Source organism: Theropithecus gelada, chromosome 16, assembly GCF_003255815.1.
Source record: "Theropithecus gelada isolate Dixy chromosome 16, Tgel_1.0, whole genome shotgun sequence".
Classification (NCBI taxonomy): domain Eukaryota; kingdom Metazoa; phylum Chordata; class Mammalia; order Primates; family Cercopithecidae; genus Theropithecus; species Theropithecus gelada.
The window spans coordinates 12,402,796-12,425,816 of NC_037684.1; the positions used below are offsets into that span (position 1 = coordinate 12,402,796).

The window sequence follows — 23,021 nt, forward strand, 5'->3', positions numbered from 1 at the left end:
CCCATGTAACAAACCTGCACATGCACCCCTTGTATCTGAAAGTTGAAATTTTAAAAATATGTCATGTAAACAATAACCATAATAGAATTAGAGTGGCCATGGTAATATTAAAGACTTTACATCAAGAAGTATTACTAGAGTAAAAGAGAGACATTTCATTCACAATAAAGCGTCAATATAATAAAACAATTGTTAATACACAACACAGATAAAAATTCTTTTTTCTTTTTTTTTCTCAGTGATACTTGTTCTGGAAAAACACTATTAATATGTACAATTAATAAAACAATTATTAGCATATAAATACCTAACAACACAGCCCCTAAAAACATTGAACAAAATCTGACAAAATTGAAAGAAGAAATTGTAGCTCTGGTTTTTTTTTTTTTGAGACAGTCTCACTCTGTTTCCCAGGCTGGAGTACAATGGTGTGATCTCGGCTCACTGCAACCTCCGCCTCCTAGGTTCAAGCGATTCTCCTGCCTCAGCCTCCTGAGTAAGTGGGATTACAGGCATGCGCCACCAGGCCTGACTGATTTTTGTATTTTTAGTAGAGACAGGGTTTCACCATGTTGGCCAGGCTGGTCTCAAACTCCTGACCTCGTGATCTTCCCGCCTCAGCCTCCCAAAATGCTGAGATTACAGGCGTGAGCCACCGTGTCTGGCCCAATTTTAGCTCTATATTACAGCTCAAGATTTCAATAATTTATTCCTCATTAGTTGATAGGAGTAAGCACTCTGTAATTTTCCCCATGCATGTTAGTAAACATGTACGACTATTTCTCTATTAAAAAATAATTGATAGAACAATTAGATAGAAAATTAGAAAAGACTTAGAAGACATATTTAACACTATTTGCTAACTTGACCACCCCAAACTGCAGAATGCACATTATTTTCAAAAACATCTGGGACATTCATTGTACATGATAGAACAGATGCTTGGCCATGAAACAAATCTTAATAACTTTAAAAGGATTAAAGTCATGCAGAGTATTTCTCTAAGGACAATGGAAATCAATAACAAAATTCAATTTGGGGAATCTCCAAATATTTGGAAATAAAACGCACTTGTAAATAACTCATGGGTCAAAGAAAGACGCTTAGGGACATTAGAAAATATTTTGAATTGAATGAAAATGAAAACAACATATAAAAATTTATGGAGTATACCAAAACTATGGTATTATATGGAAGAAAATTTATAGCTTTAAATGCTTATATTAGGAAAAGAAAATGGCCTGAAATTAATAATCTAAGTGTTTCCCTTAAAAGATGATAAAAAGAAGAGCAAATTATAACCAATGTAAGACGAATGAAGCAGATAATAAAGATCTGGATAGAAGTTGATAGAACAGCAAACAGTGAAATATTGGAAAAGTCTAAAATTGGTTATTTGAAAAGATCAATATAATCAATGTATTTGTAGCTAGATTGAATTGGAGGTTCTAGCTAGAGCAATAAGGCATAAAGATCGGAGAGGATAACATTCCAGACATTTTTATGGTGGCTTGTTGTGATGGTTTTGATACTGTATAGCATGATTGAACTGTAAAGTTAAAATGGGTAGCTTTTATGGTATGCAAGTTGTATCTTTGTAAAGCTTTCACATGCACAAATTTCACACACACAAATCTCGGTGCTTAAGTAGTTTTTTTTTTGGGCTATATTTGCAAATATGTTGTAACTGATAAAATAACTGTTTTAGTCATTACTGTGTATCTTTCAGGGCAGGAATAACTTTTGGTTTATAGTCTGAGCTCTTAGCAGAGTATTTTACACATAGTCGGTCTTTAGTCTAACATGTATTTTTGAAAGAAAAAAAATAGCATCGCCATTGTAGGACAACGTCCAAGGTTACTTAAAATCAAATTTCTCTGTGTCTAAATACTATGATCCAAAATTGGTGTAATAGGTTTGCTTTCTGAAATATTAGATAAGTAAAATAATTTTTAAAAAGTTTTTGAACTTACAATGGGAAATTATATGGAATGTAAATTATATTTCAGTATAGCCTTAAAAAGAGGAGTGAGTAAAAGAAATTCCATTTGAGATACAGAGGTACCTATTCTAATGTACCTCTGCTTTTATGATTTGATAGTCGTTTCAAATATGTTCTATTTCTCTCTATAAACTAGGAGTTGAAGAACACAACTTTCATTCTATGGTATGAAAATGTTACTGGATGATTTCTCTATACACCTGTTTGTTTATGGTTAACAAATTATGTTGTTTTCCCCCTGTTCTTATATTTCAATAATGGGCAAAAAATTGTGATTTTCCAGCAGATCCCATAACACAGTAAGACCTGTATTTCCTGTCCTTGGATAAAGCTCTAAGTGATTACATTTTGTAAAGAATTGAAAATAGTTGATTGTATCTTTTTTTTTCCTTCCTCTGAACCTATACTTGAAGAAGTAATTGTTTCTGTCATCTACAGTCAAGTCAGCTGACTCTTTTCAGAGTTTATATGACTGATGTGCTTGGGGGCATGTTATATCTCTTCCTCAATTCTAAAGTGGAATTCTTTCCTTATATTGGCAAGAATAATCTACTAGAGTGGAAACATGTTATTTGGTCAGTGGTATTGTGATGTACCTTCTTACAGTCTTCAAGCTTGGTTATTGGTGAGAAAATATTTACCTCCATTTGTCTTTATTTCTTTTGTGGAGGTGCTTGTGAGTGAGGATTCTGACAGTGATGGCATTGTGGCCCACTTTCCTGCCCATGAGAAGCCAGTGTGCTGCATGGCTTTTAATACAAGTGGTAAGTTCTCGCTCTGTCTGTCTGTTTTTTTTTTGTAGACCATTTATACAATGGGTTTTTCAGCCAAATATGGAATATGGAATGTGACTTTTCTTCATGTATCAGTGTATATCAGAAAAGTTATTAAGTCATTATATTGAATAAGTGAATTTATAATAAAAATTTACTACCCCTCTAAAATCCCGCTAAAATTAGTTTTGTTCTCAATAAAGTAGCTATTAAACAGCAGCCATGTAAGCAATGCTGTTGAGTTACATTGATTTCTGTTTATAATTACTCCAAGAACTTCAGTATTCCAAACTAGAATATTAATACATACGAGCAGTGTCTTTTTTGCAACTTGAAGTTTCTGTGTAACTTACAACACTTTGTAAGCTAATTTAATTTTCTCGTTTATTTTTTTAGTGGTGCTCATTTTCTGTTTCTTTTTAAGGTTTACTCCTTACATTTTGTTATATCTTTTTAGTTCCTTTTAATATAGCATAGGATTTGTACTCTTAATTTTCTTTTCACAATATCCAGAGTAATTGTCTTATTTAAATTCTGCATTTGCAAGATTTTTAAATTTTTATTTAATTTTACTATTTTTTAAAAGAAGATAAAGACAAAGTCTCACTATGCTGCCCAGGCTGATCCTGAACTCCTGGCCTCAAGCAATTCTCCTGCCTTAGCCTCCCAAAGTATTGCCACCATGCTTGGCCAGATTTTTTTCATTATGATAATGTTTTTGTATTTCTCTGTTCCCTGGATATCTATCTGTTTAACTGGAAGTTAAGTCTAGAGGTATAAACCCATTCAGGCTAAGGAGTTTGTGTGTGTTTGTTTGTTTCTAAACGTTGTAAGTATTGCTGTCTACATCATTTCATCCCAATAGGAGACACCTTATTTTAGGTTGTCTCCCTGTTTGTGGTGCTATATTTGATCACAGGAGTAAGGTAATGACTATCAAGTATCTACATAATTGGAAATAGATTTTTCTTATGGATATTAGCAAGTACTCTACAGTATGTCATTTTGACATTATTTCTGATGCAACTTTTAAATTAATAATTTTGTTACATTGAAGATTGTAGAATGGTGGGTTTTGTTAATTCTGTCCTGGTCTCTGCATTTGTTGGCTGTTACTCTTCTATAGAAAATGTTTTCTGTCATCAGCCAGGAGTAAACACCATTTCTCCTGTATATCAAAAGTGGTATAAATGCCTAATTCGCTCTCTCTCTTTTTGTTTTAAATGACCAATTTTCACAGTAAGGAGTTGGTGTAATACTTCCAGTGGTAGGAAACAAGTTACAGGTTGAATACTTTATATCTGAAATGCTTGGGCCAGAAGTCTTTCTGACTTTAGATTTTTTTTTTTTTAATATTTGCATGTATAATGAGTTATCTTCAGTGGAACCCAAGTCTAAACACAAAATTTATTTGTTTCATGTATACCCTATACACACAGCCTGAAGGTGATTTTTTTTTTTTTTTTTTTTTGAGATGGAGTCTCGCTCTGTCTCCCAGGCTGGAATGCAGTGGCTGGATCTCAGCTCACTGCAAGCTCCGCCTCCCGGGTCCACGCCATTCTCCTGCCTCAGCCTCCCGAGTAGCTGGGACTACAGGCGCCTGCCACCTCACCCGGCTAGTTTTTTTTTTTTTTTTTGTATTTTTTAGTAGAGACGGGGTTTCACCGTGTTAGCCAGGATGGTCTCGATCTCCTGACCTCGTGATCCACCCGTCTCGGCCTCCCAAAGTGCTGGGATTACAGGCTTGAGCCACCGCGCCCGGCCATGATTTTATACAATATTTTAAGTGATTTGTGCATGAAACATAGTTTTGACTGCATTTTAACTGAGACTTTGTACATGAGGTCAGGTGTGGATTCTCCAGTTGTGGCATCATGTCAGTGCTCCAGTTTTGGAGCATTTCAGAGCATTTTGGTTTGCGTTATAAGAAGAACATAAATTTTTGTGAGGATTTTGGTTTTTCAGATTAGGAATGCTCAATCTGTATTTTAAAAATACTTCGTAAATAAAACTCTCTTGTTTTCAGAGCTGGTATAGTCATTATAAACTTGCAGTCTTTTCAGATCTTATCCATTTGGTTGATGTATCTAAGGAGCATGCTATTTTTAATCTTAGTTTTCAGAAATGATTATATCACTGAAAATTGATGGGAAAAGCCCATCCTTTTCCCCTTCTTTTCATCTTTTCAAATAAAGAATGATAGTAAGAGATTATCATTATATAGAGATACTATTTTATAAAGCACTTTGAATAATCTACCCTCTAATCTCTTAATAAGTCATCTTTGATTAAGGGAACAGGATTTTTATAGTGATTGGTAATCAGTAGGATTGATTTAATTAATAAAGGCAAGATTTATTGAAATTCTCTGAGTGTTGCAGGAATTAAGTTAAATGTGAAAAAACAGCCTGGAAGTTATGTCACTTGTAGCAGTCCACTTGGAATAACCAGTATGACTCATATTGATATTCCATCTGTTATGTCAAATCTTCTTTGTGTTACTGTATATTTCATATAACCCTATAGTGCTTCTGACACTGGCAGCTATATTTTCTTCCTATGACTTTGCATTCTAAGAAGAACATATAATATAAAGAGTGTTGCAGTCGTCTCTTATCGTCATCCACAATTAATTTGCTATCATAAAATGGTTTCATAATTTTGATCTACATTTGCCATTTGATTTCTGTGACCTCTCATATTTGTGTTTATACAATAAGGTTAAAAATAGCAATATTTATACCTATTTTTCTGTGTTGCTGGGACACTAGGTTTATAACTCTATGATGTAATTTATTTTGTGACAATCATTTGTTTAAATATTTGTTTCCCTTGCTAACTTCTCTGTTCCTCCTACAAAGAGATCAGATGTCATTAATCTTTGTGTCTCTAGTGCTTGACATGGTGTCTCAGAGTAATAGGAAACTTAGTGAATTATTTTGAACTGTTCCCCACTGTGTATATATGGCATTGTATTAGGCATGGTAGTCTCTATTTTGACAATGAAAGTGATAGTTCAGTTCAGTACTTTTTAATACTTTTTTCCTTCCTTCCTTCCTTCCTTCCTTCCTTCCTTCCTTCCTTCCTTCCTTCCTTCCTTCCTTCCTCCCTCCCTCCCTCCCTCCCTCCCTCCCTCCCTCCCTCCCTCCCTCCCTTCTTTCTTTCTTTCTTTTCTTTCTTTCTTTCATGTTTTTGAGATGGGGTCTCGCTCTGTTGCCAGGCTGGAGTGCAGTGGCCCGATCTCAGCTCACTGCAACCTCCGTCTTCCAGGTTCAAGCGATCCTTCTGCCTCAGCCTCCTGAGTAGCTGGGACTACAGGCGTGTACCACACCCAGCTATTTTTTGTGTGTGTGTGTGTGTGTGTGTGTGTTCTTTGTAGAGACAGGGTTTCACGATGTTGGCTAGTATGGTCTCGATCTCTTGACCTCATTATCCACCTGCCTTAGTCTCCCAAAGTGCTGGGATTATAGGCATGAGCCACTGCGCCCGATCCTTTCCTTATTTTTCTATAGAAATTTTGATGAGAGTCTACTAAAGTTCTTCTGGAATTTATTCACTTTGAAATGGTTCATGGTGTATATAGTTTCCTTGTTCTGATATTACATAATTGTTTCATATAGCAATCTATGAAGCCTGTTAGTATCATTGGAAATATTCCCATATGGAGATGCTAATTAGTTAACTGTACCTGTAAACTTGTGAGTGATGAAAATAATGGTTATTTTTATATCATTTCACATTTATATATAATTCTCTAAATATTGCTTATGCTTCAAAATTATGATAGAGCCTATAATTTAATACATTAACTAGAAAGCACTTATACTACTTATATTTTAATTTTTAAAAATCTTAAGTATTTTATTTTGTGTTTTAATTTCATTCTGAGAAAGTGGTTCTTAGGCTTCATCATATTGCTAAAAGGATCCACACTACAAAAATGTTTTAGAACCTTTTATTAAAAAGGTTGAAGCTTGCTGGTGTGATTTTACCTGTGATTTCACCTAACACATTGGAAGATGCCTCTTTCACTAGTAACTCTATTCACCTTGTCTGGCTAAGTCTTGGTGATTCACTTAATAAGAGATAGTCCCTATGCATAGAGTCTGTTTGCTGGTTAGTTGCAAATGCACAAATAGGGTCTTAAGGAAGGAAAACCCTTTGTGGAGTAAGGACAGCATGCTAGCAGATAAGTATTAGCCTGGTTTTGAGGTACTGGAGATAGTTCTTCAAAAAGAAATCAATTCCAAGCTGGGACCTAGAAGATATTTAATTAGAAAATAATGATTCAGTGCCTGGCACCATAAATATTATTTGAGTAAAAGAGGCAAGAAAAATATGGCACATTTGAAATAGGTTGTGAACCATAGTCTGTATAGTGGACTCATTAGTTTGTTGTGCACAGATATGTTTTTCAATGTGTCCGCATTTCTGCAACATTTTATAAATCCTTCATACCTGTTTAGATATCTGTATTCAGTGGAGGGTTTATAACTCAGCAGCCACTCATACAGTTGGTTTGCACAATGCTTTTGTGCAATTGGTTGCACAATTGGCAAAACATGCCAATTGCTGGTAAGCAATTACTTACAATTCATCTTAATTATTTACTTTCAGCTTTGAGTATTTTTGCTGTTCTGAATATTGACTGATTACTTGATTATGAGCAAAGATGCAGAAAATGCTCAATTCTCAATGATTTGGAAGTCTGGATTTTTTTCTTTCTTTTTTTAATTAGCAAGTGCTAGTCAGTAGCTACCCAGCTTCGTACAAAAAGTCATTGGGGTTAGCCATGGCTTCTAACCATTAATCAGCTTGTATCATTAGGTGACATTTTATTTTGCTTTGCTAGTTTCTGGTTCATATTTACTCTTCTAACCCTTTTGATTGGTATACATACATATACACACACACTCATAGAGGACATGTTTTAGTGAGGAAACTGCACTACTATTTGTAAATGCATAGATACCTCAGTAGCTGGGTTTTTTCCCTTAAATTATTATTTGTCTTATAGTTTAAAAAATGTTTTTGTGAGATAAAATGATGTGTTTTCTAGCACTCTTCATTTAAGTCCTCCCCACTAGTAAATCATAAATTTACTAATGTGATTCAGAAATGCAGCATTATAAAATGAGGTAGGAGCTGGGCACATTGCCTGTAGTCCCAGTGACCCAGGAGGCTAAGATGCGGGGACCAACACTCGAGGCCAGGAGTTTGAGACCAGCCTGGGCAACATACCAAGATCCTGTCTCTAAAAAAAAATTGTTTTAAATTAGCTGGGCACAGTGGCGCATGCCTGTAGTCCCAGCTACTTAATTGGGAGGCTGAGATGGAAGACTTGCTTGAACCAAGAAGTTAAGGCTGCAGTGAGCTCTGATCCCACCATTGCACTCTAGCCCGGGTTACAGAGTAAGAGCCTGCCTGGAAAAATAAAAAATAAAAAATTAAGTAAATTGAGGTGGTTCTCTGCACACTGGCTGAATTATGTTTGTTAGGTTCTGAACTTTTATTAATTGGCATTTTGTACAAAGACACGTAATTTCAATAGGCCTTAATGCAGTAGTAACGTTTTTAATTTAAATTGGCTTTTTCGAAAATATAACTAATAGATCCTCCAATGACATACTCCAGTCCTTCTTTACCCGTACATGTAAGCATATATGTTTTTAAATTTATATTAGGAAGTTTTAACCATCTAATAATTCTCTAATTTGGTTAAAGGCATTTTCATGGGGCATGTAATATGGCTAATAATAACAGTATTGCTTGTTAGAATACTTCTTACTAGTTTAGGGAAGTTTATGTACAACAAACAAAACATGCCAAAAAGTTGATTGCGTGATTTTTGTTTTTAAAGCTGATCTTACTCAAACCAGTTTACCTGTGTTTGTCACTGTTACACTTAAGAATATAAATAAATTCCTTTTAGTCTCCATCCATTCGTTCATTCATTCATTCATTCATTCATTCGTTCATTCATTCATTCATTCATTCATTTTTTGAGACAGAGTCTTGCTCTGTCGCCCAGGCTGGAGTGCAGTGGTGTGATCTCGGCTCACCACAATCTGCCTCCCAGGTTCAAGCGATTCTCCTGCCCCAGCCTCCCGAGTAGCTGGGATTACAGGTATGTGCCACTGCACCCAGCTAATTTTTGCATTATTTTTAGGAGAGATGGGGTTTTGCCATGTTGGCTAGGCTGGCCTTGAACTCCTGACCTCAGGTAATCCACCTGCCTCGGCCTCCCAAAGTGTTGGGATTACAGACCTGAGCCACTGCGCCCAGCCCTTTTAGTTTTTTTAAAAGAGAGACATATTTTTAGATGACAGTACTATAAACATGTCCTGGACAACAAAATCCAAGAACAAACCAGGCCCATAGCCACTTCCTGAGAAACATTAAAAATACTATAAAATGTACATGGTGGAATAACACTGCAAAATGAATTTAGGAGACCATGTAGGTTGGCGGACTGGGTGGCATACATTTCTGTCTTGTATGGGACCTATTCAGAAAAGACATGAAGTGATGCTATTAAATAGATCTGTTAAACTTCTAGTTCAGCAGCTGCATTCAGTTTATTTTTCAATTTTTAAATTCCCATTCTTATTTATTAGCTGTGACTTTGAGGCCAGAATTAAAACAAATATTTTAGTGGCAGCATTTATGATTTGTTTAGAAGTACCAGATTGATCCCCATGCTTAGATCTGGGCAGATTCAATATGGACAGTGTAAATTTGTTGCTCTCAGGGACAAAGTGAATAACATTTTCCAAGGAACTTTTAAAAAAATTTAACAAACTTTGTTTGTTTTTTATTTTTATTTTGTTGAGATGGAGCCTTGCTCTGTTGCCTAGGCTGGAGTGCAGAGGTACAATCTCAGCTCACTGCAACCTCCACCTCCCGGGTTCAAGTGATTTTCCTGCCTCAAGCTCCTGAGTAGCTGGGATTACAGGCACGTGCCACCACATCCTGCTAATTTTTTGTATTTTTAGTAGAGATGGCATTTCACCATGTTGCACAGGCTGGTCTCAAACTCCTGAGCTCAGGCAATCTGCCCACCTCGGCTTCCCAAAGTACTAGGATTACAGGCGTGAGCCACCACGCCCGGCTGGAATCTTCTTTGGCCTGGCTAACTCTTACACTGATTCCTATCTTAAGTGTCATCTAAGAAGTCTTCCCTGAGTCTACATAAAATGTCATGTTCCCCTTCCTCCTTCACCTTGTCACCTAATTGGGCAAGGTAGTTAATCTGCTTGTCACACTCAATGCCTCAGTTTCCTAATCAATAAAATGGGGGCTAGTAATGGTATCTAAAATAAATCTGGCCAGCTGCACTGGCTCACACCTTTAATCCCAATACTTTGGGAGGCCAAGGCAGGTGGATAGCATGAGCTCAGGAGTTAGAGACCAGCCTAGGTAACATGGTGAAACTCTGTCTCTACAAAAAATACAAAAATTAGCTAGGTGTAGTGGTGCATGCCTGTAGGTCTAGCTTCTTGGGAGGCTGAGGCAGGAGGATTGCTTAAGCCTGGGAGGCAGAAGTTGCATTGAGTTGAGATCACGCCACTGCGCTCCAGCCTGGGTGACAGAGCAAGACCCTGTCTAAAAAAAATAGAAAATAAAGGCCGGGCGCGGTGGCTCAAGCCTGTAATCCCAGCACTTTGGGAGGCCGAGACGGGTGGATCACGAGGTCAGGAGATCGAGACCATCCTGGCTAACACGGTGAAACCCCGTCTCTACTAAAAAAAAAATACAAAAAACTAGCCGGACGAGGTGGCGGGCGCCTGTAGTCCCAGCTACTCGGGAGGCTGAGGCAGGAGAATGGCGTGAACCTGGGAGGCGGAGCTTGCAGTGAGCTGAGATCCAGCCACTGCACTCCAGCCTGGGCGACAGAGAGAGACTCCGTCTCAAATAAAATAAAATAAAATAAAATAAAATAAAATAAAATAAAATAATATCTAACAAATAGAGTAACCTCAATAAATATTAGTTGTTTCTGTTTTCATTATTATCAATCACCTTCATCCTAGTTTGAAAATTATTTACATCCATCAGAGTATCTTTTCAATGTGTTCTCTGTTAGAGGTAAGCTTTTGTTAATACTTTGTCCCCAAGTATTAGCCCAGTAGCTTTCACATACTTGATACTGAGTAAATGTACATTGAATAATTATAATAATTCCATTGGATTGTTTCATAATTGTAATCATGGAAAAAATATAGCAGGGCAAAATTAAAACATCTATTCAATGTTGTTATTCATTTGTCGAATAAAATCAACTTATGTCTAAATTGTGGTTTGAATAAGAATTGTCTCCATCTCTGTATTGTGGGAGTGATCCATGATTGCAAATTATAATATCTGCAGATACATATCACAGGTAACTAAAACTGAAATATGTAATAGATATTAATTTAAAATACCTGGAGGTATTTTTACCTGGAAGCGGTGGCTCATCCCAATAATCCCAGCACTTTGGGAGGCCAAGGTGGGCGGATTACTTGAGGTCAGGAGTTCGAGACCAGCCTGACCAGCATGGCGAAACCTCATCTCTACTAAAAATAAAAAAATTAGCTGGGTGTAGTGGCACATGCCTGTAATCCCAGCTACTGGAGAGGCTAAGGCAGGAGAATCGCTTGAGCCAGGAGGCAGAGGTTGCCGAGATGGTGCCACTGTACTCCAGCTTGGAAAATAAAAAAAGGACCATATGGAAATGACATTTTTATGTAATCAGAACAATAGATTAGTATACTATTATATTTTTGGACAACAAAAAAGGAATATTCTTATTTATCAAACTGTCTATTACAAGCATAAGGAAGAAATCCTCAATTCTGTGCAATAAGCCTGACATAAACAGACTTGCCACCTTGAATTCAGTAAATAATTGATTTGCTTTCCAGAGGCATTACTTCTGCCAGCTGAGCAACTGAGAACTGTAAAATACAGCACATCTACATTTTAAATAATTACCCCTCCTTGGCAGGGAAAATGCTTTTCCATCCATTAATAAGAGGAAAATGAGTGTTGAATCTCTAGCGAAATAGAGTAAATACGTACCCCTTTAGATGCTTGGCTGCATCTTTAACAGATATGAAATTCTTCTGGTTACTTAAATAATATATATTAAAAGGTGATTGTGGTCTTTGGTAAATCGTTAAAGTAGTTTAGGTTTTTCTTTTTGGACATAAAAGTTGTCCCATTCATTCTAGCAAGTGGTTAGAGAAATACTGTATCTTGATTTGTTTTTAACATCTATGATGCATCACAGATCTACAGCATAACATAGCTTGAGATTTTTAATCTGACAGCTTCTGGTTTATCACTGTCAGACACCTATATTATTTCATTCACAATGCAAAGGCAACTTGAAGAATTTATTTCCTTTTTTCATTAGAAGAGGATATTTCCATAGTAGGTTTGTACTTACTCTCTTGTTTCATCATCTTGTAAAGTGGTGTCCTTTACTCGTGTAATGGATTTACTCCCTGAAGAATTAGTTCTGTTTGCTCTCTGTTCATTGTGGCACTGTAGTTGTGTAAGAGAGGGATCTTTGCAGGGGTGACTTACCACTAGGTATAGTAGGTACAGTGTCTAGGGACCACAGTACTTATAGAACCTCACTATAATCTTCTGATTTATTTTAAAAGCACAAAAAAAAAAACACATGGTTTTCAGTTAATAGAATAGAGTAAAAAAATATAACTTTAAATATTTTTTCATGGAGGAGAGGGCCCATGAAGACAAAAATGCCCATGAAGACCTAAAGTCCTAATGTAGCCCTGGGTTCCACCAGTAAGTGAAGAGCCTTGCCCGTTCTTCATCACCACTGCCACAGCACTACCACTTAATTCAGTAAAGGTGCTCAGTTAATAGTGAATGAACTCATGGGAGATGTGAATGCATACATTGGGATACTATGTAAAAAATGTGAAGTCGACATATATACCTGTAAAAATAGACCTGTCTACAACAGATATAAATACTTACAGTAATATAAACATAATATTTAATTTGCAAACGGTAAAGAAGGATCTATATAGTCAGGTACATACATGCAAAGCAGCTATTGATTTCAACTTTTCATTTATCAGTACACTCTTACTGGTTGTTAAACACTGAAGTACTTGAATACTTCTTGCCCTTCCCACTTGCCTCTGGGCCTCCCTCCGTGGTGGGGGGTGGTGGGCACTTTGTTTCACTATTCTTATTCAGATTGGCCTGTATCTTGCCATACGTTACATATTTTGAACATTGCTGTGAAAACAGCCTAAATATTTCTCAAAGATACATATTCATTTCAGAGAGATTTATTATATATAGTAAGGTGGGTACCTGTGGTCAGGAGCAGTGAGAAATGAAGAGTGGGTGCAGGAATGGAGGAGCAAAGAGAAAATGTAAAAACAGTAAGTGGCTGAGTGCAGTGACTCATGTCTGTAATCTCAGCACTTTGGGAGGCCGAGGCCAGCGGATCACTTGAGGTCAGGAGTTTGAGACCAGCCTGTCCAACATGGTGAAACCCTGTCTTTACTAAAAATACAAAAATCAGCCGGGTGTGGTGGCTTGTGCCCGTACCTGTAATCCCAGCTACTTGGGAGGCTGAGGCATGAGAGTCGTTTGAACCCAGGAGGTGGAGGAATGCAATGCAATGCAATGCAATGCAAAACAAATAGCAAGAGAAGGTTTATGTATGGACTTATTAACATAGACGAAATGAAAAATCTGATTAATTCTTCCATGCATATGAAGTCTAAAAAGGATATCTAGAAGGCTAAGAAAGTGGAGGTAGTGTTTATCAATTAGAATTGAGAATTAATAAATGTAGTGTTAATACAGTTTTAAGAGTACAACAATGTAAAATAATATTAAATACAATTATAGTTATTTAAATAATTTATACTATAATTATTGATATAATAATTAAAAATGAACTGATTTTATAATTTTCCCTTTGTTTCTTTGATTGTTTCTAAGAAGACATTGAATAAGTATGTAATGTGGTTGTGCACACAATACCTGCCTACCCAGTCATCTTTTTTGTGGATCAGCCATTGTTCTTACATATACTTGTTCTGTGACATAGTCACAGAGTCATGCTTTGATACTGTTCCTGTAGGTAATCAAACCTAATTTCCAGAGACACTTGGTCATTTGGTAATATTTTCAACATATGCTTATATACCCAAAATGTGTTAACTGATGTACAATTTGATACAGCACACTTGATAACTATCTTTGAAACTTTATCTTTCATCTAATCATTATCATTTGTTACTTAGTTACTTAGTTTCTGAACATTTGAGCCAGAACCCTGATTCACGTCTGTTATATTTTCATTTCAGTACTGTGATACATGGTTCTTTGAGCACCCTGTTAGCCAGGATGGTCTCGATCTCCTGACCTCATGATCTGTCCGCCTCAGCCTCCCAAAGTGCTGGGATTACAGGTGTGAGCCACTGCGCCCGGCCAAAATTTATATGGAATTTCAAAGGACCTAAAATAGCCAAATCAATCTTGAAAAAGATGAGTAAATTTTAGAGACTTAAACTACCTAAATTTCTAAATTAATCTAAGCTCACCAAGAAAGGATTTTTAGGGAGTAAGTATAGACATAGATGAGTGAATGGAATAATGTCCAGAAACAGTTATTTGATTTTTGACAAAAGTGGCAGGTAATTAAATAGGTGAAATATAGTTTTTTCAACAAATGGTGCTAGAACAACTGAGATATTTTTTGGTGGAAAAATAAATCTTTACTAACATCATGCATAAAATTAACTCTATATGGATAATAGGCTTAGCATAAACACTAAAACTATGAAACTTAAAAAAAAAATAAGGTTATATCCTTTAATCTTGGGATAGAAAAAGATTTCTTAAACACCCAAACCACAAAATTTTCATCAAAATCGGAAATCTCTTGGGAAAATGTTAGTAAAAAGCCATGCCACAGACTAGGAGAACATTTCTGATAGATGATAGACAGACAGACAGACAGACAGATAGATAGATAGGTAGGTATTGAAAACACACGATTTAAAATGAGGAAAATATTTTAAACAATCATGTCACAAAAGAAAATATTTAAAAGCCAGTAAGCACATGAAAAACTGATCAACATCACTGATCATCAAGGAATATTGGCAAATTAAAACTGTGAGAATACCAATTGAAGTTATTAAAAAGACTGACAGTATCAAATGTTGGTGAGGTTATGGAGCTTGTGGGAATGTAAAATTATACAGCCACGTTGGAAAATAGTTTGGCAGTTTCTTATGAATATTTAATATGTGACCCTGCAATTCCACTCCTAAATATTCACCCATGAAAAAGAAAAACATGTCCACATGGAGACTAGTATTTGAATGTTCATAGCAGTTTGAGTCACAATATTAAATGTCTTGAAGCAGGTCGGGTGCTGTGGCTCATGCCTATAATTCCATCACTTTGGGAGGCCGAGGTGGGTAGATCACTTGAGGCCAGGAGTTTGAGAGCAGCCTTGCTAACATGGTGAATCTCTGTCTCTACTAAAAATGAAAAACAAATTAGCCAGGTGTGGTGACAAACCCCTGTAATCCCAGCTACTCAGGAGGCTGAGGCAGGAGAATCACTTGAACCTGGAGGCAGAGGTTGCAGTGAGCCAAGATGGTGCCACTGCACTCTAGCCTGGGTGACAGAGCAAGACTCCATCTCAAAAAAAAAAACAAAAACAAAAACAAAAACAAAAAACCCACAAAAAACAAAAAAACTAGAAACAGCTACGGAATGGATATATAAATTGTGGTATGTGCTTAAAATGGAACACTAGTCAGCAATATAAATCAATGAATGACGTACTGTTACTTGCAGCAAATAGACAGAAAATATCGTGTGATTACATTTCATTAAATTCTAAAACAGGCAGTATTAATCCCGCATCATAGAAAGCTGATGAGTGGCTGCTTGGGGCCAGGTGGATGGGGAGAGGATGGTTTGCAAGTGAATACAAGGGAACTTTTTTTGAATGCTCTCTCTCTTGACTATGGTAGTAGTTACATAGGTATATGTATTTGTCAGATTCATCATACTGTACATCTAAAATGAATCTATTATATATAAATTGTATATTAATAAAGGTTAAAGTTTTAAAAAATATTCTGGTAATGGACAAATATTCTCAACTACCCCAAAAAATGAGAACACATGTACATAGGCATATACCACTTTCCTAAATATCTATTTGGTAAAGAAACCTGTTAAAAATAATGAACATTAGAATGCTTAATATGAAAACTCACTGGAAATGACCAGAGATGTCTTCATAAGCCTGAACATTTTACAATTCAAAGCGAAAGAAAATAATTAAATATTTGAATAATGATAAGACACTTTGAACTGCTAAAAACGCAGGAGGATGAATATAACAAGTTATATAATAAAGTGAGCTAGAAAATCAGTTGTTCACTTTATATAGGCTTTTCCACATGAAACAAATAAGGGCAATATCACTGATTTCTTCTAATTTATGTTGGTTATGGATATATGCAACTTTTGTAAGGGATCAGCTAAATCATCTGCTTTGTTTGGTAGTGTTTACTTCAGTGCGTTTAACAGAGTGTTATGTAGCAGATTTGATAAAGATATACTATAGTTTAGGCTACTAAAGTAGAAGAATACATTGATGAGTTTGATTATTAGTGTCTGTAAGTAGCTTTAAAAATATGCTGCTATAAGCTGCTTAAGAAATGTATGCTGCCCATATGGAGACTTTGGGACCATTGTTTTCCCGTATTCATGTCCAGCTTGAAAGTTTTATTAATCCGACTTTAATGAGCTATGATATTTTGGATTTGTGTAAGCTGAGGAGGTTAAAGCTTTCTCTCAGTGCTGGGATTCTGTTTCTTTGCTTTTGTGTTTACAAATTTGGCTGTTAACTTTTCTAAATAATTAGGTAATTTGTAATTTTGTATCTATACAGGTGTTAATTGAAAGGTATTACATGTACAAGCATTAATGCCAAAGTATAAAATTCTTTTATGAGTGATATAATCTGAATTCCTGTAAAGATTTCTATTTGATTCAGCATAATCATGTTTATGTGTCTTTTTGGAAAAGAGTGTGACTAGCTGGTAGTTTGTCTTCTAGTTCACATGTGTGTATATGATAAAGAACCATACAATTAGGTAGGTGTTATAAATAGGATATGGCAAAAAAGGCAAACCTACTCATGTTTCCAAGATTTTATAGCATATGCCTGGTGAAATTTTGCTACTCTTTAATTTTGCTTTTTGGGTTAACCAGCTGACGCCCAGTTGAAAAGACTTATGTTCGTGTGAGGCCACAAAAGCCTTAATGTTCAGTCTCTAGCTACCTCGGATTTTGGAGAACGCTGTGTACCATCAGCATCTTCAATCCCCACCCTCTAACGCTAATGCTCATCTATCAAACTTGAGGCTAAGAGTGAGGGAGAGGAAGCTTCCAGATAAACATACAGAAGTGCCTAAACAGCTCATCACTCTAGGCTTCCGCTTCCAGGCCCTATAATTAGAAGTCCTTCTTTTTCCTTGTATTCCCAGATGACGCAAATGCTTTTTGTGGCTTGGCACCTCATTTGGGGCGTGGGTTTAGTTTATGGCCAGGCCAGAGTCTGGTTTAGTCTTCTGATGCAGCATAAATAGTTCTCAAGCCACAGTCTACTCTGTACAAGTTTTTCCTTTTATGTATATGTGCATTTTAACTTGTTTTCTAGAGGGAAAAAAAAGCTTGCTATTTCCCTGGCAGAATGTGTGCAAAAGAGGAAATTGTAAATGAAAAGAAAGCATGTGATTATGTAGTCTTATACTAGCTATTTCTTTTTCTCCTTTCTGCTCTTTACATTTTTTATATTATTTTTAAAATTTTGTGAAAATAAACTTATTGGTGGACTGTAGAAGCCACATTTACATGGAGGAGTGGAATAAAAGTGTTTGAGATAGGATACACAGAAGATAACAGGCATAAGTTTTTAGTGGACATTTTCCTGAAAATTTGAATTTGTTTTACATAATCATAGCTAAACGGAGACGAATGCCAGTTTGAAAAGCTAGGAACATATGGGAAAGTGTTCATTTGTGATTTTCATTCACATGTAAAACAATAATAGTCTTGATTTGGCAAATGAGGACCTTTATTTGAATGCTCATTCTACATAAAGCGGTGTGATTTAAAATGAAATTTAATGAAGTTTATATAGTAGGTGAGGAATATATGTTACAAATGCAAACGCATCTTATTTCCTGTTAGAATGATGTTTCTATTGAATTGTTTGTCAAGTGCAGAAAATTTGTTACAGAGAGGTGGAATCAGAAGATAGTAGTGGATTTATGATCATTTAAACTTACTATAACTCACCAAAAAAGTAGGAGGAGTGAGGAGTGGCAAAACACTGTCTACCAATGGACAACAAAGCATTCCTGCCTAAACTTAGAAATTCATTGTTTGAGGCTGGGTGCGGTGGCTCATGCCAACACTTTGGGAGGCCGAGGTGGGTGGATTGCCTGAGCTCAGGAGTTTGAGACCAGTCTGGGCAACATGGTTGAAACCCCCTCTCTACTAAAATACAAAAAACTAGCCAGGCGTGGCAGCGGTGGCCTGTAATCCCAGCTACTCGGAAGGCTGCGGCAGAATTGCTTGAACCCGGGAGGCGGAGGTTGCCGTGAGCCGAGATTGTGCCACTGCACTCCAGCCTGGGTAACAGAGCAAGACTCCATCTCCAAACCAAACAAAACAAAACAAATTTATTGTTTGAATAACAATAAGTAAAGAATATAAGCTATGTAAATAACCTCATGATCATAGCTAGATATATAATGAGAGGTAAGGTTATATATATAGTTATAGGTTTAATAATTTATTAAATTATTTATAATAAATGGCACCTTTCATTTTCTAAAATATATTCTCTTGGAAATAGGCAGGACAGTGGCATCTAGTAGGATATTTTAATATAGTGACGAGAGCTGTACCTTATATTTGCCAAAGAAATAGCAAACTCAAATATACTTCATCTTTTCACTGAAATGACTACCTTGTCTTCCCACAGATGCTTAATATTCTTTCATGCCTTTTGGTTCAACAAAACATTAGTTTAAATGCTTATACTAATGTGATTCTACTTCTCGGAATAGCAAGGTAAATGTACAAACCATCCTTTCCATAGAAAACAATTATGAAACCTGGACAAAATACAACCGAGCAGGCACATAAAGTTAGATATGTGTATTATAATCTGTGGAACAACCAGTAAAATTTTAATATAAAGAGATATAGCTCAAAAGCCCATAGATAAATTATTTATTTTTAACATTCAACACTAAATATTGTTAAAAATAAGTAGTCTCAAAACAGCAAGAAAACATGAGAAGAGTAATAAACAAAACTGAATAAAATGTTGAAATTAGCATGTCATGAAAATTGAATATTACAGTAGTCCCAAAACAGCAAGAAAACATGAAAAAAGAAATAAAAAACAGAAACAAGACAAGCAGAAATAATAATAAATTGGTAGCCCTAAATCCAGCCCTACCAGTAAGTACTAAATATGAATAAACTACAAACACCAATTAAAAGGCAGTGATTTGATTGAAAGAGAGTGAGCAAGTCTGAGAGCACCCAACTGTTATCTAAAAGAAGCCTAGATTGATAGATATAGAGTAGAAGAATGGAAAATATATACCGTGCAAGTACCAATCAAAACAAAGTTGGAGTGGTGAAATTAATATTGGAAAAAAGTAGACTTCATAGCAAGGAAAATAACCAGGGTTAAATCATGTTAAAAGGGTTAATTGACCAAGACATCATACAATCCTAAATGTGCATGAACCTTGCTCTAAAATTTAGGAAGCTGATATAACTTAGGAAAACTACTTATGTCCACAATTATACTTGGAGGCTATAACTCCTACTCAGTAATGGAACAGAAAGCAGTCAGTAAGGAAATTGAAGATGCAAACATCACTACCAATTCTATACCTTTCTAGAATATATTCTAGGTGTTCAAGTGTATATGGAACAAGGATCACATTTTGAACCATAAAACAAACTTTAACAAATGTAAAAGAAGTAACTTCTTGTCATAATGAAATTATACTGGCAATAATATCTGAAGGATATCTGGAAAATATCCAAATATTTGGTAACAAAACAATATACCTTTAAATAACCCACGAGCAAAAGAGGAAGCAACTAGGAAACATTTAAAACTGAATGTAAATGAAATTGCAGCATATCAAAATCTGTTACATTTAGCTAAGTAGGCTTAGAGGGACATTTATACCTGTATGTGCTTACTCCAGAAAAGAAGAAAGTTCCTGAAACAATAATCTAAGCTGCTCCCGTAAGAAACTCAAAAAAAGGAAGAGCAAATGAACCCAAAACAAGGAGAATAAAGGAAATAATAAATATAGTAACAGAAATCAGTGAAATTGAAAAGAGAAAAACAGAAAGTTATGAAACCAAATAGGTTAACCTTAAAAAGACCTTCCCAGACTGGTGAAGAAAAAAACAGAGAAGACACAAATTACCAATATCGTGAATGAAAAAGGGAATATCATTAATGTCTCTACAGATATTAAAAAGGATGCATTCCTTGAATTACAGAAAGTAATTCGTCAAAGAAGAAATTTTAAATTAAAAAAATTAACAAAATATTTAATGGTAGTTAAAAATCTTCGAAAATAGGCCCAAATATTTTTACTTGAAAATTCCATTGAACATTTAATGAAGAAATAATAGCAATCCTGCATTTTTTTTTTCTAGAAAACAACAGAGTAGGGAGCATTCCCATATGATTCTTTGAGGCCTCGATTGTCCTAAATAGCAAAATCAGCCAAACACACTGTTAGAAAAGAAAACTACAAACCAGTATTTCTCAGGGACACAGATATGAAAATATTCAAGAAAATACTAGAAAATTGAATCTAGCTGCTTATAATAAAGCATTGTGACCAAATGAGACTTATCCCAAGAATGTAAGACATGTTCAACATTTGATAATCAATTATTGTTAGAATTCACTATATTAATAGATTTAAAAAGAGAAGCCACATAACCATTTCAATAGATGCAGGAAAGCACTTGAAAAATTCGATTTTCTTTCATTATAAAAACTCTCAGCATATTTCACAAAGGGCTTTTACAAAAAACCTATACTTAATGTCATACTTAAAGATTGAATGCTTTCCTCCTATAACACAGAAATCTCTCCTCACTATTTCTGCTTGCCTCCGCAAATGCAGTAAGTCAAGAAAATTGAAGAAAAGGCATGTAGATCAGAAAGGAAGAAATGAAACTGTGCCCGTTCCGAAACTACATAATTGTCATCAAAGAAAATTCACATACCGTATAAACCCCTAGAACTTGCAGGAAACATATGTTGTCAAGATAAAAAATCATCAATTTTATCTCTGTGTACTAGCAAGCAAAAATTGATCATTGAAATTTTAAAAATAATACCATTTATAATAACTCTAAAAGATAATATTTTCAGAATCTGAGTGTCAAACAAAAAGAAAAATAAGTCAAAATAAATCTAAATCAAAAACAAAAAGAAAAGTCAAAATAGATCTAAATCAAGAAATATGCTGTGTTAATAGATGAGAAGATACAATATTAGAATATCAGTTGTCCCCAAATTATTACACTCAATACAGTTCCCTCAAAATCCTAAACAAGAATGACTAAAATAATGTTGAAAAAGGCAGGAAAAGGCTCATTTTACCTGATTTCGAGATTTTCTGTGAAGTTTCAGTAACCAAGAGTGTGGTATTAGTGAATGTATAGACACAGAAATTGAATTAATAGAACTTCAAAAAATAGGCCTTGGCCTGGCATGGTAGTTCACACCTGTATTCCCAGCACTTTGGGAGGCTGAGGTGGTGGATCTCTTGAGACCAGGAATTTGAGACCAGCCTGGCCAACATGGCAAAACTCCGTCTCTACTAAAAATACAAAAATAGCCAGGCATGGTGGCGCACACCTGTAGCCCCAGCTACTTGGGAGGCTGAGGCAGGAGAATCAGTTGAACCCAGGAAGTGGAAGTTGCAGTGAGCCGAGAATGCATTACTGCACTCCAGGCTGAGTGACAGAGTGAGACTGTCTCAAAAAAAAAAAAAAAAAAAAAAAATGTCAGGTATGGTGGCTCATGCCTGTAATCCCAGCACTTTGGGAGGCTGAGTCCAGTGGATCACGAGGTCAGGAGATCGAGACCATCCTGGCTAACACGGTGAAACCCCGTCTCCACCAAAAATACAAAAAATTAGCTGGGCGTGGTGGCGGGCGCCTGTAGTCCCAGCTACTTGGGAGACTGAGGCAGGAGAGTGGCGTGAACCTGGGAGGCGGAGCTTGCAGTGAGCCGAGATTACGCCACTGCACTCCAGCCTAGGCGACAGAGCGAGACTCTGTCTCAAAAAAAAATAGGCCTACACAAATATAGCCAACTGATCCTTGGCAAGTTGACAGTGTTACTTCAATGGAAAAGGGACAGTGTCTTCAAGAAGTCTTTCTGGAACAATTGAACATCTTCTGCAAAAAAGTTAACCTTGTCCATGTTTTGTATAGGATCCTCGCCATGTAACTTGTTGTATAAGGTCCTCACACCTTATACAAATATTAAAATGATGACAGGCCTAAATGTCAAACATAAAGTTATGAAACTTTTGCGAGGAAACAGAAGATCTTTCTGACCTTGGGTTAGGCAAAGAATTCCTAGCTATGACATCTCATCAAAATTAAGAACTTTCCCTGTAATAGGCTCTATTGGCATTTTCAATAAATATGGTGAATTAAGTACAGGAAGTAGTAGTTGGATCAGTAGACAAATTGGAGCGTAGAATTAAAGTTTGAAGAAATTGCAAAAGAGAGAGTTCCATGGGGGTATGCCATTTTCACATTCTTTGTTTTAAAAAATAATTGTGGCTGGGCATGGTGGCTCATGCCTGTAATCTCAGAGCTTTGGGAGGCCACAACGGAAGGATTGCTTGAGGCCCAGAGTTCGAGACCAGCCTGGGCAACATGGTGAGACCCTGTCTCTACAAAAATAAAAGAAAATTAGCCAGGCATGGTGGCATGTGCTTGTAGTCCCAGCTACTTGGGAGGCTGAGGCAGGAGGATCACTTGAGCCCAGGAATTTGCAGCTGCAGTGAGCTGTGATCAGGAACCTGCATCCCAGCCTGGGCAACAGAGTGAGATTCTGCCTCAGGAAAAAAATAAAATACAGTTATGAATTC

At 36.1% G+C, this 23,021-nt stretch overlaps 1 protein-coding gene across 6 annotated transcripts in view; it reads left to right on the plus strand.

Moving 5' to 3' along the window:
* BCAS3 (BCAS3, microtubule associated cell migration factor) overlaps window positions 1-23,021 on the plus strand; it is a 707,187-nt gene that overhangs the window by 231,552 nt on the left and 452,614 nt on the right. For all 6 annotated transcript variants that reach the window (XM_025361460.1, XM_025361463.1, XM_025361464.1 and 3 more), the window contains exon 13: window positions 2,673-2,766. In XM_025361460.1, the coding sequence (XP_025217245.1) occupies window positions 2,673-2,766 (94 nt within the window). The remainder of the gene's footprint in view (window positions 1-2,672; window positions 2,767-23,021) is intronic.